Source organism: Salmo salar, chromosome ssa24 (genome assembly GCF_905237065.1).
Source record: "Salmo salar chromosome ssa24, Ssal_v3.1, whole genome shotgun sequence".
NCBI lineage: Eukaryota > Metazoa > Chordata > Actinopteri > Salmoniformes > Salmonidae > Salmo > Salmo salar.
The window spans coordinates 48175837-48194251 of record NC_059465.1 but is presented as its reverse complement, the minus strand read 5'-3'; the positions used below and the strand labels follow the sequence as shown (position 1 = coordinate 48194251).

At 45.0% G+C, this 18415-nt stretch overlaps 1 protein-coding gene across 1 annotated transcript in view; it reads left to right on the top strand.

The window, feature by feature from the left end:
* The first annotated feature begins 8941 nt into the window (after positions 1–8941).
* The window catches only part of fbp2 (fructose-1,6-bisphosphatase 2), a 32937-nt gene continuing 23463 nt past the window's right edge, over positions 8942–18415 (top strand). The window contains 1 exon segment of the mRNA NM_001139704.1: positions 8942–9223. Within this exon segment, the coding sequence (NP_001133176.1) occupies positions 9048–9223 (176 nt within the window). The 5' untranslated portion in view covers positions 8942–9047.

Below are 18415 nucleotides of genomic sequence, written 5' to 3'. Positions count from 1 at the left end.
GCACCAGATTTGCCAGTTCTTGCTGTGAGATGTTACTCCACTCTTCCACCAAGGCACCTGCAAGTTCCCGGACATTTCTGGGGGGAATGGCCCTAGCCCTCACCCTCCGATCCAGCAGGTCCCAAACGTGCTCAATGGGATTGAGATCCGGGCTCTTCGCTGGCCATGGCAGAACACTGACATTCCTGTCTTGCAGGAAATCACGCACAGAACGAGCAGTATGGCTGGTGGCATTGACATGCTGGAGGGTCATGTCAGGATGAGCCTGCAGGAAGGGTACCACATGAGGGAGGAGGATGTCTTCCCTGTAACGCACAGCGTTGAGATTGCCTGCAATGACAACAAGCTCAGTCCGATGATGCTGTGACACACCACCCCAGACCATGACGGACCCTCCACCTCCAAATCGATCCCGCTCCAGAGTACAGGCCTCGGTGTAACGCTCATTCCTTCGACGATAAACACGAATTCGACCATCACCCCTGGTGACACAAAACCGCGACTCGCCAGTGAAGAGCACTTTTTGACAGTCCTGTTTGGTCCAGCGACAGTGGGTTTGTGCCCATAGGCGACGTTGTTGCCGGTGATGTCTGGTGAGGACCTGCCTTACAACAGGCCTACAAGCCCCCAGTCCAGCCTCTCTCAGCCTTTTGCGGACAGTCTGAGCACTGATGGAGGGATTGTGCGTTCCTGGTGTAAGTCGGGCAGTTGTTGTTGCCATCCTGTACCTGTGATGTTCGGATGTACCGATCCTGTGCAGGTGTTGTTACACGTGGTCTGCCACTGCGAGGACGATCAGCTGTCCGTCCTGTCTCCCTGTAGCGCTGTCTTAGGCGTCTCACAGTACGGACATTACAATTTATTGCCCTGGCCACATCTGCAGTCCTCATGCCTCCTTGCAGCATGCCTAAGGCACGTGAGCAGGGACAGTAGAAAGGCCTCTTTAGTGTCCTATGTTTTCCTAACTGTAATTGCCTACCGTCTGTAAGCTGTTAATGTCTTAACGACCGTTCCACAGGTGCATGTTCATTAATTGTTTATGGTTCATTGAACAAGCATGGGAAACAGTGTTTAACCCTTTACAATGAAGATCTGTGAAGTAGTTGGATTTTTACGAATTATCTTTGAATGACAGGGTCCTGAAAAAGGGACGTTTCTTTTTTTGCTCTTCTCTATTTTTTACTTAACACTTTTTTTCTTAACTTCTTAAAGCATTGTTGGTTAAGAGCTTGTAAGTCAGCATTTTACTGTAAGGTAAAATGCCAGTTGTATTTGACGTATGTGACAAATACAATTTTATTTAATTTGAAGACCATCAACCACTGGACTGAAGACCAAAGACACACTCAAACCTCACCACCCAGACCTAGCCTCACCACCCAGACCAAGCATTACCACCCAGACCAAGCATTACCACCCAGACCTAGCCTCACCACCCAAACCAAGCATTACCACCCAGACCAAACCTCACCAGCCAGACCAAACCTCACCACCCAGACCAAGCATTACCACCCAGACCAAGCATTACCACCCAGACCAAGCATTACCACCCAGACCAAGCATTACCACCCAGACCAAGCATTACCACCCAGACCAAGCATTACCACCCAGACCAAGCCTCACCACCCAGACCAAGCCTCACCACCCAGACCAAGCATTACCACCCAGACCAAGCATTACCACCCAGACAAAGCCTCACCACCCAGACCAAGCCTCACCACCCAGACCAAGCATTACCACTCAGACCAAGCCTCACCACCCAGACCAAGCATTACCACCCAGACCAAGCCTCACCACCCAGACCAAGCATTACCACCCAGACCAAGCATTACCACCCAGACCAAGCATTACCACCCAGACCAAGCATTACCACCCAGACCTAGCCTCACCACCCAGACCAAGCATTACCACCCAGACCAAGCATTACCACCCAGACCAAGCATTATCACCCAGACCAAGCCTCACCACCCAGACCAAGCATTACCACCCAGACCAAGCATTACCACCCAGACCAAGCATTACCACCCAGACCAAGCATTACCACCCAGACCAAGCCTCACCACCCAGACCAAGCATTACCACCCAGACCAAGCATTACCACCCAGACCAAGCATTACCACCCAGACCTAGCCTCACCACCCAGAACGTGAGACCAAGAAGAAAACCAAGATGGCCACCTCCTATAACTTCCCATCCTGGACCAGGAACTGGAAGGGAAGAGACCATTTTCCCTTATTACATCATTGTAATTTATTTAAAAAGGAATTTGCAGACGACCTGCAGTACCCTCTTGGACCACTAGTGGCCCCTAGACCACAGGCCACTGCATTAAATATTTCCATGATATTTATCAGTACTACTCAATATCAGACAGACCTAATGTCAGTGTAGGAAAAAGTAATCAATTGTCATACTTGAGTAAAAGTAAAGATCCCTTCATAGAAAATGACTCAAGTAAAAGTGAAAGTCAGCCAGTAAAATACTACTTGAGTAAAAGTCTAAAAGTATTTTGTTTTAAATATACTTAAGTATCAAAAGTAAAAGTATAAATAATTTAAAATTCCTTATATTAAGCAAACCAGACGGCACCATTGTATTGTTTTTTTTTTAAGTACGGATAGCCAGGGGCTTGCTCCAACATAATTTACAAACTAAGCATTTGTGTTTAGTGAGTCCTCCAGATCAGAGGCAATAGGGATGACCAGGAATGTTCTCTGTTTAGTGAGTCCTCCAGATCAGAGGCAGTAGGGATGACCAGGGATGTTCTCTGTTTAGTGAGTCCTCCAGATCAGAGGCAGTAGAGATGACCAGGGATGTTCTCTGTTTAGTGCATGAATTGGACCATTTTCCTGTCATGCTAAGCATTCAAAATGTAACGAGTACTTTTGGGTGTCAGAGAAAATGAATGGAGTAAAAAGTACATTATTTTCTTTAAGAATGTAGTGAAGTAAAAGTAAAAGTTGTCATAAAATGTTAAGTACAGATACCCCCCCCACAAAAAAAGACTTCAGTAGTAGTTTAAAGTATTTCCACCACTGCCTAATGTCACCTCTCAGCAGTACAGAAGCTACGTGCCTTGATTCAGTTTGTACAGATGATATTGTTCGGGAATAATAGACGCTGGTGATGATGTCATCGTGTTGTTGTGAGTCTCTTACTTTGAAATCCTGTTTTACCACCTATATACACAACACCAGTAGCAATCAGATGCTCTAAAATGAACAGCAAAGATAGACCAGACTGATAGACAATCAATATACCAGTATCTTTGTATGCCTAACAACAACGCTATCGTGACTCGGGCCTGGATGTGGTCCCGTGTGGCTCAGTTGGTAGAGCATGGTGTTTGCAATGCCAGGGTTGTGGGTTTGATTCCCACGGGGGGGCCAGTATGAAAAAAAAAAAAATGAAAAAAAAATGTATGAAATGTAATGTATGTATTCACTACTGTAAGTCGCTCTGGATAAGAGCGTCTGCTAAATGACTCAAATGTAAAATGGTTTCAATCCGATAGCGGATTTGGACAGTGATCCATTTGCAGGTCATTTCCTATTGAGACGCGTTTTGCTGCGTTTACTGTGAATTTGGTTTTCCGCCAAACGTGGGAGCATTGCCTTTTAAAACGTGCATTCTGCCAACCAATGATTTCCTCAACACGCTACTTTACCCAACTTGACTTAAGGTCAAAGACACTCAGACACACATCACAATAGTTCCCATTATGCTCCAGCTGCGGCCAGAGAACGGAGTGTACACCGACGGGGGAGGAGACGACCTTTACTCTACAGGTCAACTAAAGAGCAGGGGACATTTGAGTCACACTTGAACTTCCCTGAACTACTCTGGAACGAGCCTCAATGACAGGTCTTAGAGTGCGTCTCAAATGGCACACTATTTAGTGCATGAAGTTTGGCCAAGACCCATAGAGGTGGCAGGTAGCCTATCGGTATCTGTAAATATCTGAGCTGAAAAGATAATCTGTCATTGCCCTCGAGCAAAGCACTTAACACTAATTTGCTCCAGGCACTACTATGGCTGACCCTGTAAAACAACACAATTCACTACTACTATGGCTGACCCTGTAAAACAACACAATTCATTACTACTATGGCTGACTCTATTCACTATCTATGATGAGTCTATTCACTATCTATGATGAGTCTACTATATATCTATGATGAGTCTATTCACTATCTATGATGAGTCTACTATATATCTATGATGAGTCTACTGACTATCTATGATGAGTCTACTATATATCTATGATGAGTCTACTGACTATCTATGATGAGTCTACTGACTATCTATGATGAGTCTACTGACTATATATCTATGATGAGTCTACTGACTATATATCTATGATGAGTGTACTATATATCTATGATGAGTCTACTGACTATATATCTATGATGAGTCTACTGACTATATATCTATGATGAGTCTACTGACTATATATCTATGATGAGTCTACTGACTATATATCTATGATGAGTCTACTGACTATATATCTATGATGAGTCTACTATATATCTATGATGAGTCTACTATATATCTATGATGAGTCTACTATATATCTATGATGAGTCTACTGACTATATATCTATGATGAGTCTACTATATATCTATGATGAGTCTACTATATATCTATGATGAGTCTATTGACTATCTATCTATGATGAGTCTACTATATATCTATGATGAGTCTACTATATATCTATGATGAGTCTACTATATATCTATGATGAGTCTACTATATATCTATGATGAGTCTACTATATATCTATGATGAGTCTACTGTCTATCTATCTATGATGAGTCTACTGACTATCTATGATGAGTCTACTGACTATATATCTATGATGAGTCTACTGACTATATATCTATGATGAGTCTACTATATATCTATGATGAGTCTACTGACTATATATCTATGATGAGTCTACTGACTATATATCTATGATGAGTCTACTGACTATATATCTAGGATGAGTCTACTGACTATATATCTATGATGAGTCTACTGACTATATATCTATGATGAGTCTACTATATTTCTATGATGAGTCTACTATCTATCTATGATGAGTCTACTATATATCTATGTTGAGTCTACTATATATCTATGATGAGTCTACTATATATCTATGATGAGTCTACTGACTATATATCTATGATGAGTCTACTATATATCTATGATGAGTCTACTATATATCTATGATGAGTCTACTGACTATATATCTATGATGAGTCTACTGACTATATATCTATGAGTCTACTATATATCTATGATGAGTCTACTGACTATCTATCTATGATGAGTCTACTATCTATCTATGATGAGTCTACTATCTATCTATGATGAGTCTACTATATATCTATGATGAGTCTACTATATATCTATGATGAGTCTACTGACTATATATCTATGATGAGTCTACTATATATCTATGATGAGTCTACTGACTATCTATGATGAGTCTACTGACTATATATCTATGATCAGTCTACTGACTATATATCTATGATGAGTCTACTGACTATATATCTATGATGAGTCTACTATATATCTATGATGAGTCTACTGACTATATATCTATGATGAGTCTACTGACTATATATCTATGATGAGTCTACTGACTATATATCTATGATGAGTCTACTGACTATATATCTATGATGAGTCTACTATATATCTATGATGAGTCTACTATCTATCTATGATGAGTCTACTATATATCTATGATGAGTCTACTATATATCTATGATGAGTCTACTATATATCTATGATGAGTCTACTATATATCTATGATGAGTCTACTATATATCTATGATGAGTCTACTGACTATATATCTATGATGAGTCTACTATATATCTATGATGAGTCTACTGACTATCTATCTATGCTGAGTCTACTGACTATATATCTATGATGAGTCTACTATCTATCTATGATGAGTCTACTATATATCTATGATGAGTCTACTATATATCTATGATGAGTCTACTGACTATATATCTATGATGAGTCTACTATATATCTATGATGAGTCTACTATATATCTATGATGTGTCTACTATATATCTATGATGAGTCTACTCACTATATATCTATGATGAGTCTACTGACTATCTATGATGAGTCTACTATCTATGATGAGTCTACTATATATCTATGATGAGTCTACTATCTATCTATGATGAGTCTACTATCTATCTATGATGAGTCTACTATATATCTATGATGAGTCTACTATATATCTATGATGAGTCTACTATATATCTATGATGAGTCTACTATCTATCTATGATGAGTCTACTATCTATCTATGATGAGTCTACTATATATCTATGATGAGTCTACTATATATCTATGATGAGTCTACTGACTATATATCTATGATGAGTCTACTATATATCTATGATGAGTCTACTATATATCTATGATGAGTCTACTATCTATCTATGATGAGTCTACTATATATCTATGATGAGTCTACTATATATCTATGATGAGTCTACTGACTATATATCTATGATGAGTCTACTATATATCTATGATGAGTCTACTGACTATATATCTATGATGAGTCTACTATATATCTATGATGAGTCTACTGACTATATATCTATGATGAGTCTACTATATATCTATGATGAGTCTACTATCTATCTATGATGAGTCTACTATATATCTATGATGAGTCTACTATATATCTATGATGAGTCTACTGACTATATATCTATGATGAGTCTACTATATATCTATGATGAGTCTACTATATATCTATGATGAGTCTACTATATATCTATGATGAGTCTACTATATATCTATGATGAGTCTACTGACTATATATCTATGATGAGTCTACTATATATCTATGATGAGTCTACTATATATCTATGATGAGTCTACTATATATCTATGATGAGTCTACTATATATCTATGATGAGTCTACTATCTATCTATGATGAGTCTACTATATATCTATGATGAGTCTACTATCTATCTATGATGAGTCTACTATATATCTATGATGAGTCTACTATATATCTATGATGAGTCTACTATATATCTATGATGAGTCTACTGACTATCTATGATGAGTCTACTATATATCTATGATGAGTCTACTATATATCTATGATGAGTCTACTGACCCAACTCATTCACTCTAATGAGGAAGAGTCATTTCACGCATGTTACAGTTACATAAATACGAAGCAATAAGAGAGAGAGAGAGAGAGAGAGAGAGAGAGAGAGAGAGAGAGAGAGAGAGAGAGAGAGGGAGGGAGGGAGGGAGGGAGGGAGGGAGGGAGGGAGGGAGGGAGGGAGCAGAGATGTGTGAAAAACAGACATAACAAAGCAGTCATAGCCATGCTGTTTCAATGCTTTTGTGTTTAATTTACATTACAGTCTCTGTAAATTACAGGTTAACTGTGTGGGGCTCTCCTCGTCAACGAAGGGTTATTATGGTGGTGTAGGGAACAGGGGGGCTCTCCTCGTTAACGAAGGGTTATTATGGTGGTGTAGGGAACAGGGGGGCACTCCTCGTCAACGAAGGGTTATTATGGTGGTGTAGGGAACAGGGGGGCTCTCCTCGTTAATGAAGGGTTATTATGGTGGTGTAGGGAACAGGGGGGCTCTCCTCGTTAACGAAGGGTTATTATGGTGGTGTAGGGAACAGGGGGGCTCTCCTCGTTAATGAAGGGTTATTATGGTGGTGTAGGGAACAGGGAGACTCTCCTCGTTAATGAAGGGTTATTATGGTGGTGTAGGGAACAGGGGGGCTCTCCTCGTTAATGAAGGGTTATTATGGTGGTGTAGGGAACAGGGGGCTCTCCTCGTTAACGAAGGGTTATTATGGTGGTGTAGGGAACAGGGGGGCTCTCCTCGTTAATGAAGGGTTATTATGGTGGTGTAGGGAACAGGGGGGCTCTCCTCGTTAATGAAGGGTTATTATGGTGGTGTAGGGAACAGGGGGCTCTCCTCGTTAACGAAGGGTTATTATGGTGGTGTAGGGAACAGGGGGGCACTCCTCGTTAATGAAGGGTTATTATGGTGTTGTAGGGAACAGGGGGGCTCTCCTCGTTAATGAAGGGTTATTATGGTGGTGTAGGGAACAGGGGGGCTCTCCTCGTTAATGAAGGGTTATTATGGTGGTGTAGGGAACAGGGGGCTCTCCTCGTTAATGAAGGGTTATTATGGTGGTGTAGGGAACAGGGGGGCTCTCCTCGTTAATGAAGGGTTATTATGGTGGTGTAGGGAACAATAGCAGCCTGCTTTACATAGATGTCCTTCTAACATGGACATGTCTTACTGCATCCTTCTAGCATGGACATGTCTTACTGCATCCTTCTAGCATGGACATGTCTTACTGCATCCTTCTAGCATGGACATGTCTTACTGCATCCTTCTAGCATGGACATGTCTTACTGCATCCTTCTAGCATGGACATGTCTTACTGCATCCTTCTAGCATGGACATGTCTTACTGCATCCTTCTAGCATGGACATGTCTTACTGCATCCTTCTAGCATGGACATGTCTTACTGCATCCTTCTAGCATGGACATGTCTTAGACACATATCTGTCTGTCTGTGACCAAAGGTTTGCTGTCACTCTATACCCTTCTCTACTCTCCCCCTGTACTGCCATCACAAATATAACTTCGGCGTTCAGCCATGCTGCTGGAATGAGGTTGACCTTCTCTGTTAACAGCTGCTCTCTCTCTCTCTCTCTCTCTCTCTCTCTCTCTCTCTCTCTCTCTCTCTCTCTCTCTCTCTCTCTCTCTCTCTCTCTCTCTCTCTCTCTCTCTCTCTCTCTCTCTCTCTCTCTCTCTCTCTCTCTCTCTCTCTCTCTCTCTCTCTCTCTCACACACACACACACACACACACACACACACACACACACACACACACACACACACACACTGCCTGACCCTCTCACTCACTCACACACCTCTCACAGACACAGTCGTGCTTCTCTACCCAGGACTATCAGCCTAACCCGGACCCAACGAGGTAGGACCCCAAACACGGCTACAACATGTCGGATAGTGGCTCTGCGATCGACACGGACGTGTGGACCCTGACTCGGTTCGTGATGGAGAAGGGGCGCCAGGTCAAAGGGTCAACAGGAGAGCTGACCCAGCTGATCAACAGTCTCCTGACATCCATCAAAGCCATCTCCTGCGCCGTGCGCAAGGCCGGACTCGCACACCTGTAAGTACTGCACTGTCTCTCTGCACCTCCACCTGTAAGTACTGCACTGTCTCTCTGACCGCAGCACACCTGTAAGTCCTGCACTGTCTCTCTGCACCTCCACCTGTAAGTCCTGCACTGTCTCTCTGCACCTCCACCTGTAAGTACTGCACTGTCTCTCTGACCGCAGCACACCTGTAAGTACTGCACTGTCTCTCTGCACCTCCACCTGTAAGTCCTACACTGTCTCTCTGCACCTCCACCTGTAAGTACTGCACTGTCTCTCTGACTGCAGCACACCTGTAAGTACTGCACTGTCTCTCTGACTGCAGCACACCTGTAAGTCCTACACTGTCTCTCTGCACCTCCACCTGTAAGTACTGCACTGTCTCTCTGACTGCAGCACACCTGTAAGTACTGCACTGTCTCTCTGACTGCAGCACACCTGTAAGTACTGCACTGTCTCTCAGACTGCAGCACACCTGTAAGTACTACACTGTCTCTCTGACCGCAGCACACCTGTAAGTACTGCACTGTCTCTCTGACTGCAGCACACCTGTAAGTACTACACTGTCTTTCTGACTGCAGCACACCTGTAAGTACTGCACTGTCTCTCTGACTGCAGCACACCTGTAAGTACTACACTGTCTCTCTGACTGCAGCACACCTGTAAGTCCTACACTGTCTCTCTGACTGCAGCACACCTGTAAGTACTACACTGTCTCTCTGCACCTCCACCTGTAAGTACTACACTGTCTCTCTGCACCTCCACCTGTACCTTTGAAACATAATTCATAAGTTATTGGAAAGTCCTGATTGAAAGTAATGAACCATTTTCAATTCATTCATGCAACATGGATGGCAGTAGAGAGAGGGAGAGACAGATAGTGTGTGTGATAGAGACAGGATATAGTGTTAATTAAGGACTTTCCCCTCTCAGTTGAATCAGAGCAACAGGAGTCTATATGTTAAAGTCAGTTAGCTAACTACTGTTTGAGAGTAACCTTTCAGGCAGCAGCATGGGAATGAAATGGCTGTGGTGAGTTGGATGGATGGGGACACATGCTTTTGCCATGACCTGTGACATTTAAGGCTGAATGTACTGTATGCTCTAGCATGTTGGCTCTAGCATGTTACATTCAGCTGGAGCTAGCTAGCTGTTCTCTGGGACAGTACAGCATGTTGCATTCAGCTGGAGCTAGCTGTTCTCTGGGACAGTACAGGCTGTTACATTCAGCTGGAGCTAGCTAGCTGTTCTCTGGGACAGTACAGCATGTTGCATTCAGCTGGAGCTAGCTAGCTGTTCTCTGGGACAGTACAGGCTGTTACATTCAGCTGGAGCTAGCTAGCTGTTCTCTGGGACAGTACAGCATGTTGCATTCAGCTGGAGCTAGCTAGCTGTTCTCTGGGACAGTACAGGCTGTTACATTCAGCTGGAGCTAGCTAGCTGTTCTCTGGGACAGTACAGCATGTTGCATTCAGCTGGAGCTAGCTAGCTGTTCTCTGGGACAGTACAGCATGTTGCATTCAGCTGGTGCTAGCTGTTCTCTGGGACAGTACAGCATGTTGCATTCAGCTGGTGCTAGCTGTTCTCTGGGACAGTACAGCATGTTACATTCAGCTGGAGCTAGCTGTTCTCTGGGACAGTACAGCATGTTACATTCAGCTGGAGCTAGCTGTTCTCTGGGACAGTACAGCATGTTACATTCAGCTGGAGCCAGGGACAGATTAGCAGCAGTTTGCCCCCCAGATAGCATATGATAGCAACAGTTTTAGGATAGCAGGAAATTAGCTTTCAAACAGCAAAACTTTCTCTCAGTCTCATGGCATAATGTGTAGAATAGCAGGAAATTAGCTTTAAAACTGCAAAATGTTCTCTCAGAAGAGAGAAAGAGAGAGAGAAAGAGTTAGAGGGAGCATACTTAAACTCACACAGGACACCGGATAAGACAAGAGAAATACTCCAGATATAACAGGCTCATCTTAGCCCCCCGACACATAAACTATTGCAGCATAAATACTGGAGACTGAGACAAGGGGGGTCGGGGACACTGTGGCCCTGTTCGGCGATACCCCCGGACAGGGCCAACCAGGAAGGATATAACCCCATCCACTTTGCCAAAGCACAGCCCCCACACCACTAGAGGGATATCAACAGACCAGGCTGAGTATAGACCCCACACCACTAGAGGGATATCAACAGACCAGGCTGAGTATAGCCCCCACACCACTAGAGGGATATCAACAGACCAGGCTGAGTATAGACCCCACACCACTAGAAGGGATATCAACAGACCAGGCTGAGTATAGACCCCACACCACTAGAGGGATATCAACAGACCAGGCTGAGTATAGACCCCACACCACTAGAGGGATATCAACAGACCAGGCTGAGTATAGACCCCACACCACTAGAGGGATATCAACAGACCAGGCTGAGTATAGACCCCACACCACTAGAGGGATATTAACAGACCAGGCTGAGTATAGACCCCACACCACTAGAGGGATATCAACAGACCAGGCTGAGTATAGACCCCACACCACTAGAGGGATATCAACAGACCAGGCTGAGTATAGCCCCCACACCACTAGAGGGATATCAACAGACCACCAGGCTGAGTATAGACCCCACACCACTAGAGGGATATCAACAGACCACCAGGCTGAGTATAGACCCCACACCACTAGAGGGATATCAACAGACCACCAGGCTGAGTATAGCCCCCACACCACTAGAGGGATATCAACAGACCAGGCTGAGTATAGACCCCACACCACTAGAGGGATATCAACAGACCAGGCTGAGTATAGACCCCACACCACTAGAGGGATATCAACAGACCAGGCTGAGTATAGACCCCACACCACTAGAGGGATATCAACAGACCAGGCTGAGTATAGACCCCACACCACTAGAAGGGATATCAACAGACCAGGCTGAGTATAGACCCCACACCACTAGAGGGATATCAACAGACCAGGCTGAGTATAGACCCCACACCACTAGAAGGGATATCAACAGACCAGGCTGAGTATAGACCCCACACCACTAGAGGGATATCAACAGACCAGGCTGAGTATAGACCCCACACCACTAGAAGGGATATCAACAGACCAGGCTGAGTATAGACCCCACACCACTAGAGGGATATCAACAGACCAGGCTGAGTATAGACCCCACACCACTAGAGGGATATCAACAGACCAGGCTGAGTATAGACCCCACACCACTAGAGGGATATCAACAGACCAGGCTGAGTATAGCCCCCACACCACTAGAGGGATATCAACAGACCAGGCTGAGTATAGACCCCACATCACTAGAGGGATCTCAACAGACCAGGCTGAGTATAGCCCCCACACCACTAGAGGGATATTAACAGAACAGGCTGAGTATAGACCCCACACCACTAGAGGGATATCAACAGACCAGGCTGAGTATAGACCCCACACCACTAGAGGGATATCAACAGACCAGGCTGAGTATAGCCCCCACACCACTAGAGGGATATCAACAGACCACCAGGCTGAGTATAGACCCCACACCACTAGAGGGATATCAACAGACCACCAGGCTGAGTATAGACCCCACACCACTAGAGGGATATCAACAGACCACCAGGCTGAGTATAGCCCCCACACCACTAGAGGGATATCAACAGACCAGGCTGAGTATAGACCCCACACCACTAGAGGGATATCAACAGACCAGGCTGAGTATAGACCCCACACCGCTAGAGGGATATCAACAGACCAGGCTGAGTATAGACCCCACACCACTAGAGGGATATCAACAGACCAGGCTGAGTATAGACCCCACACCACTAGAGGGATATCAACAGACCAGGCTGAGTATAGACCCCACACCGCTAGAGGGATATCAACAGACCAGGCTGAGTATAGCCCCCACACCACTAGAGGGATATCAACAGACCAGGCTGAGTATAGACCCCACACCACTAGAGGGATATCAACAGACCAGGCTGAGTATAGACCCCACACCACTAGAGGGATATCAACAGACCAGGCTGAGTATAGACCCCACACCACTAGAGGGATATCAACAGACCAGGCTGAGTATAGACCCCACACCACTAGAGGGATATCAACAGACCAGGCTGAGTATAGACCCCACACCACTAGAGGGATATCAACAGACCAGGCTGAGTATAGACCCCACACCGCTAGAGGGATATCAACAGACCAGGCTGAGTATAGACCCCACACCACTAGAGGGATATCAACAGACCAGGCTGAGTATAGCCCACAAAGATCTCCCCCACAGCAAGGACTCGAGGGGGGCGCCAAACCCGGACAGGAAGATCACATCATTGACTCAACCCACTCAACCCACTCAACCCACTCAACCCACTCAACCCACTCAACCCACTCAAGTGACGCAACCCACTCAACCCACTCAACCCACTCAACCCACTCCAACCCACTCAAGTGACGCAACACCTCCGTCTTTGCGGGATGCGCGGGGGGATGTGGTCACTAGTGTAACCAGGAGGTGAGGCCTCATTTAACACAGTAAATTCATCAGGCTTAAGCCATGTTTCAGTCAGGCCAATCACATCAAGATCAGTGATCAGTGATTAGTTCATTGACTATAACTGCCTTGGAAGTGAGGGATCTAACATTAAGTAGCCCTATTTTGAGATGTGAGGTATCACAATCTCTTTCAATAATGGCAGGAATGGAGGAGGTCTTTATTCCAGTGAGATTGCTAAGGCGAACACCGCCATGTTTAGTTTTGCCCAACCTAGGTCGAGGCACAGACACGGTCTCAATGGGGATAGCTGAGCTGACTACACTGACTGTGCTAGTGGCAGACTCCACTAAGCTGGCAGGCTGGCTAACAGCCTGCTGCCTGGCCTGCACCCTATCTCATTGTGGAGCTAATGTGTAGAATAGCAGGAAATTAGCTTTAAAATAGCAAAACGTTCTCCCAGCCTCATGGCATAATGTGAAGAATAGCAGGAAATTAGCTTTAAAACAGAAAGAAAAGAATCTCTGCCCCATGGTAAAAAGTGTAAAATTGCATGAAATCAGTTTCAAAATGGAAACATTTTCTCTTAGCAACAAAATGTGTAGAATAGCATTATAAAACTGAAAAATGTTCTCTCTTCACCATGGCAAAATGTGTTGAAATGCAGTAAGTTGAAATGCAGTAAGCCGATTACACTACATTACCAAAAGTATGTGGACACCTGCTTGTCGAACATCTCATTCCAAAATCATGGTCATTAATATGGAGTTGGTCCCCCCCTTTACTGCTATAACAGCCTCCACTCTTCTGGGAAGGCTTTCCACTAGATGTTGGAACATTGCCGCTGGGACTTGCTTCCATTCAGCCACAAGAGCGTTAGTGAGGTCGGGCACTGATGTTGGGCGATTAGGCCTTGCTCACAGTCAGCATTCCAATTCATCCCAAAGGTGTTAGATTGGGGTTGAGGTCAGGGGTCTATGCAGGCCAGTCAAGTTCTTCCACACTGATCTCGACAAACCATTTCTGTATGGACCTCGCTTTGTGCACGTGGGCATTGTCATTCTGAAACAGGAAAGGGCCTTCCCCAAACTGTTGCCACAAAGTTTGCAGAATCATCTAGAATGTCATTGTATTCTGTAGTGCAAATATTTCCCTTTACTGGAACCAAGGGGCCCGAATCATGAAAAACAGCCCCAGACCATTCTTCCTCCTCCACCAAACTTTACAGTTGGCACTATGCATTCGGGCAGGTAGCGTTCTCCTGGCATCCGCCGAACCCAGATTCGTCCGTCGGACTGCCAGATGGTGAAGCGTGATTCATTACTCCAGAGTCCAATGGCTGCGAGCTTTACACAGATGCCTCACAAGTCCTCAACTGGTAGCTTCATTAAATAGAAACCGCAAAACACCAGTCTCAACGTCAACAGTGAAGAGTCGACTCCGGGATAATATTTGTATGAACATAACAAGATTCAACAACTGAGACATAAACTGAACAAGTTCCACAGACATGTGACTAACAGAAATGGAATAATGTGTCCCTGAACAAAGGGGGGGTCAAAATCAAAAGTAACAGTCAGTATCTGGTGTGGCCACCAGCTGCATTAAGTACTGCAGTGCATCTCCTCCTCATGGACTGCACCAGGTTTGCCAGTTCTTGCTGTAAGATGTTACCCCACTCTTCCACCAAGACACCTGCAAGTTCCCGGACATTTCTGGGGGGAATGGCCCTAGCCCTCACCCTCCGATCCAACAGGTCCCAGTCGTGCTCAATGGGATTGAGATCCGGGCTCTTCGCTGGCCATGGCAGAACACTGACATTCCTGTCTTGCAGGAAATCACGCACAGAACGAGCAGTATGGCTGGTGGCATTGTCATGCTGGAGGGTCATGTCAGGATGAGCCTGCAGGAAGGGTACCACATGAGGGAGGAGGATGTCTTCCCTGTAACGCACAGCATTGCAATTACTTTGCTACTATGGCCTATTTATTGCCATGCTATTTGCACACACTGTATATAGTCTTTCTTTTTTTCTATTGTGTTATTGACTGTATGCTTGTTTATTCCATGTAACTCTGTGTTGTTGTCACAAAACCGTGACTCGTCAGTGAAGAGCCAATCCTGTCTGAGCCAATCCTGTTTTTGCCAATCCTGTCTGGTCCAGCGACAGTGGGTTTGTGCCCATAGGCGACGTTGTTGCCGGTGATGTCTGGTGAGGACCTGCCTTACAACAGGCCTACAAGCCCTCAGTCCAGCCTCTCTCAGCCTTTTGCGGACAGTCTGAGCACTGATGGAGGGATTGTGCGTTCCTGGTGTAACTCGGGCAGTTGTTGTTGCCATCCTGTACCTGTCCCACAGGTGTGATGTTCGGATGTACCGATCCTGTGCAGGTGTTGTTACACGTGGTCTGCCACTGCGAGGACGATCAGCTGTCCGTCCTGTCTCCCTGTAGCGCTGTCTTAGGCGTCTCACAGTATGGACATTGCAATTTATTGCCCTGGCCACATCTGCAGTCCTCATGCCTCCTTGCAGCATGCCTAAGGCTCGTTCACACAGATGAGCAGGGACTCTAGGCATCTTTATTTTGGTGTTTTTATGTTTTTATGTTTCTTTTTTTGCTGAGTTTATTTAATATTAGATGGGATGACTCACACCAGACAGTAAAATCATTCAGAGCCGGTATATGCTCCGTCTAATCCACCTCGAGAAGACTGACCAAAGCAGAATCGTCAGCGTATTTGATCAGGTGGAGCCCTGGGAACCCGGCTCTGGCAGCTGTCTGTATACAGAACGTATAGTACTGGTGAAAGAACACTTCCCTGTGGGGTTCCTACTGAAGAAGTGACCACCTCAGAGAGTGTGTTGCCAACTCTTACCTGCTGAGACCTATCAGTTAGGAAGTTGATGATCCATGTGATAAGCATCAAGTCCGAAGTCTCCTCTCAGTCTGTCCGCGAAGACCAACGGATTGATTGTGTTAGATACAGAGGAGAAATCTGCAAACATGATACACACATATGTTTTACTGCCCTCCAAATACATGTACACCAGATGTAAGAGCGAGAGGATGGCATCATCTGTCCCTTTCTCTGATCGGTATGCAGATTGGTGGGGATCAAGAAGCTGGTGGTGTTGATGATGTATGCCTTGATGATCTTTTCAAGAGATTTAATCAAGAGAGAGGTCAGAGCGACAGGTCTGTAATCATTTGATGCAGACGGATGAGAGGTTTTTGTGACTGGTACAGCAATAGATATTTTCCATCGAGATGTAATTTCCAATGTATCCAGGGACCGCTGGAAGAGAGAGCTGAAGACACCTCTCAGCTGAACAGTGTTTCAAGACACGACCGCTGATGTTATCAGGCCCCGGGCTCTTTCGTACTCCAGTACTTTGGAACACTCGTTGTACGACTTCCTCAACGATGACAAGCGTACTCTTGGTTGCCATGACATCCTCCTCCAGACAGGCCAGGGGAGCGGGGGCGACCCTTGTTTCAAAGCGGGTGAAGAACTTGTTTAGTTAATTGGCTGTAGAGAGGCACACCCTCTCATCCAGGCAGGGATCGATACATTGCCTCCCTCTGAAGGGGGCGTTTGCCATATTCTTAATGCCCAACCAGGCAGACCGAGAGTCTCCCTGTAACATTATCTGTTGCACCTTATCCTTCTACTGGAGAGTCTCCCTGTTACACATTATCCTAGTACTGTAGAGTCTCCCTGCAACATTATCTGTTGCACCTTATCCTGGTACTGGAGTCTCCCTGTAACATTATCTGTTACAGCTTATCCTAGTACTGGAGAGTCTCCCTGTAACACCTTATCCTAGTACTGGAGAGTCTCCCTGCAACATTATCTGTTTTACCTTATCCTTGTTCTGGAGAGGCTCCCTGTTACACCTTATCCTAGTACTGGAGTCTCCCTGTAACATTATCTGTTACACCTTATCCTAGTGCTGGAGAGTCTCCCTGTAACATTATCTGTTACACCTTATCCTAGTACTGGAGTCTCCCTGTAACATTATCTGTTACACCTTATCCTAGTGCTGGAGAGTCTCCCTGTAACATTATCTGTTACACCTTATCCTAGTACTGGAGTCTCCCTGTAACATTATCTGTTACACCTTATCCTAGTGCTGGAGAGTCTCCCTGTAACATTATCTGTTACACCTTATCCTAGTGCTGGAGAGTCTCCCTGTAACATTATCTGTTACACCTTATCCTAGTGCTGGAGAGTCTCCCTGTAACATTATCTGTTACACCTTATCCTAGTACTGGAGTCTCCCTGTAACATTATCTGTTTTACCTTATCCTTGTTCTGGAGAGGCTCCCTGTTACGCCTTATCCTAGTACTGGAGTCTCCCTGTAACATTATCTGTTACACCTTATCCTAGTGCTGGAGAGTCTCCCTGTAACATTATCTGTTACACCTTATCCTAGTGCTGGAGAGTCTCCCTGTAACATTATCTGTTACACCTTATCCTAGTACTGGAGGCTCCCTGTAACATTATCTGTTACACCTTATCCTAGTGCTGGAGAGTCTCCCTGTAACATTATCTGTTACAACTTATCCTAGTGCTGGAGAGTCTCCCTGTAACATTATCTGTTACACCTTATCCTAGTGCTGGAGAGTCTCCCTGTAACATTATCTGTTACACCTTATCCTAGTGCTGGAGAATCTCCCTGTAACATTATCTGTTACACCTTATCCTAGTGCTGG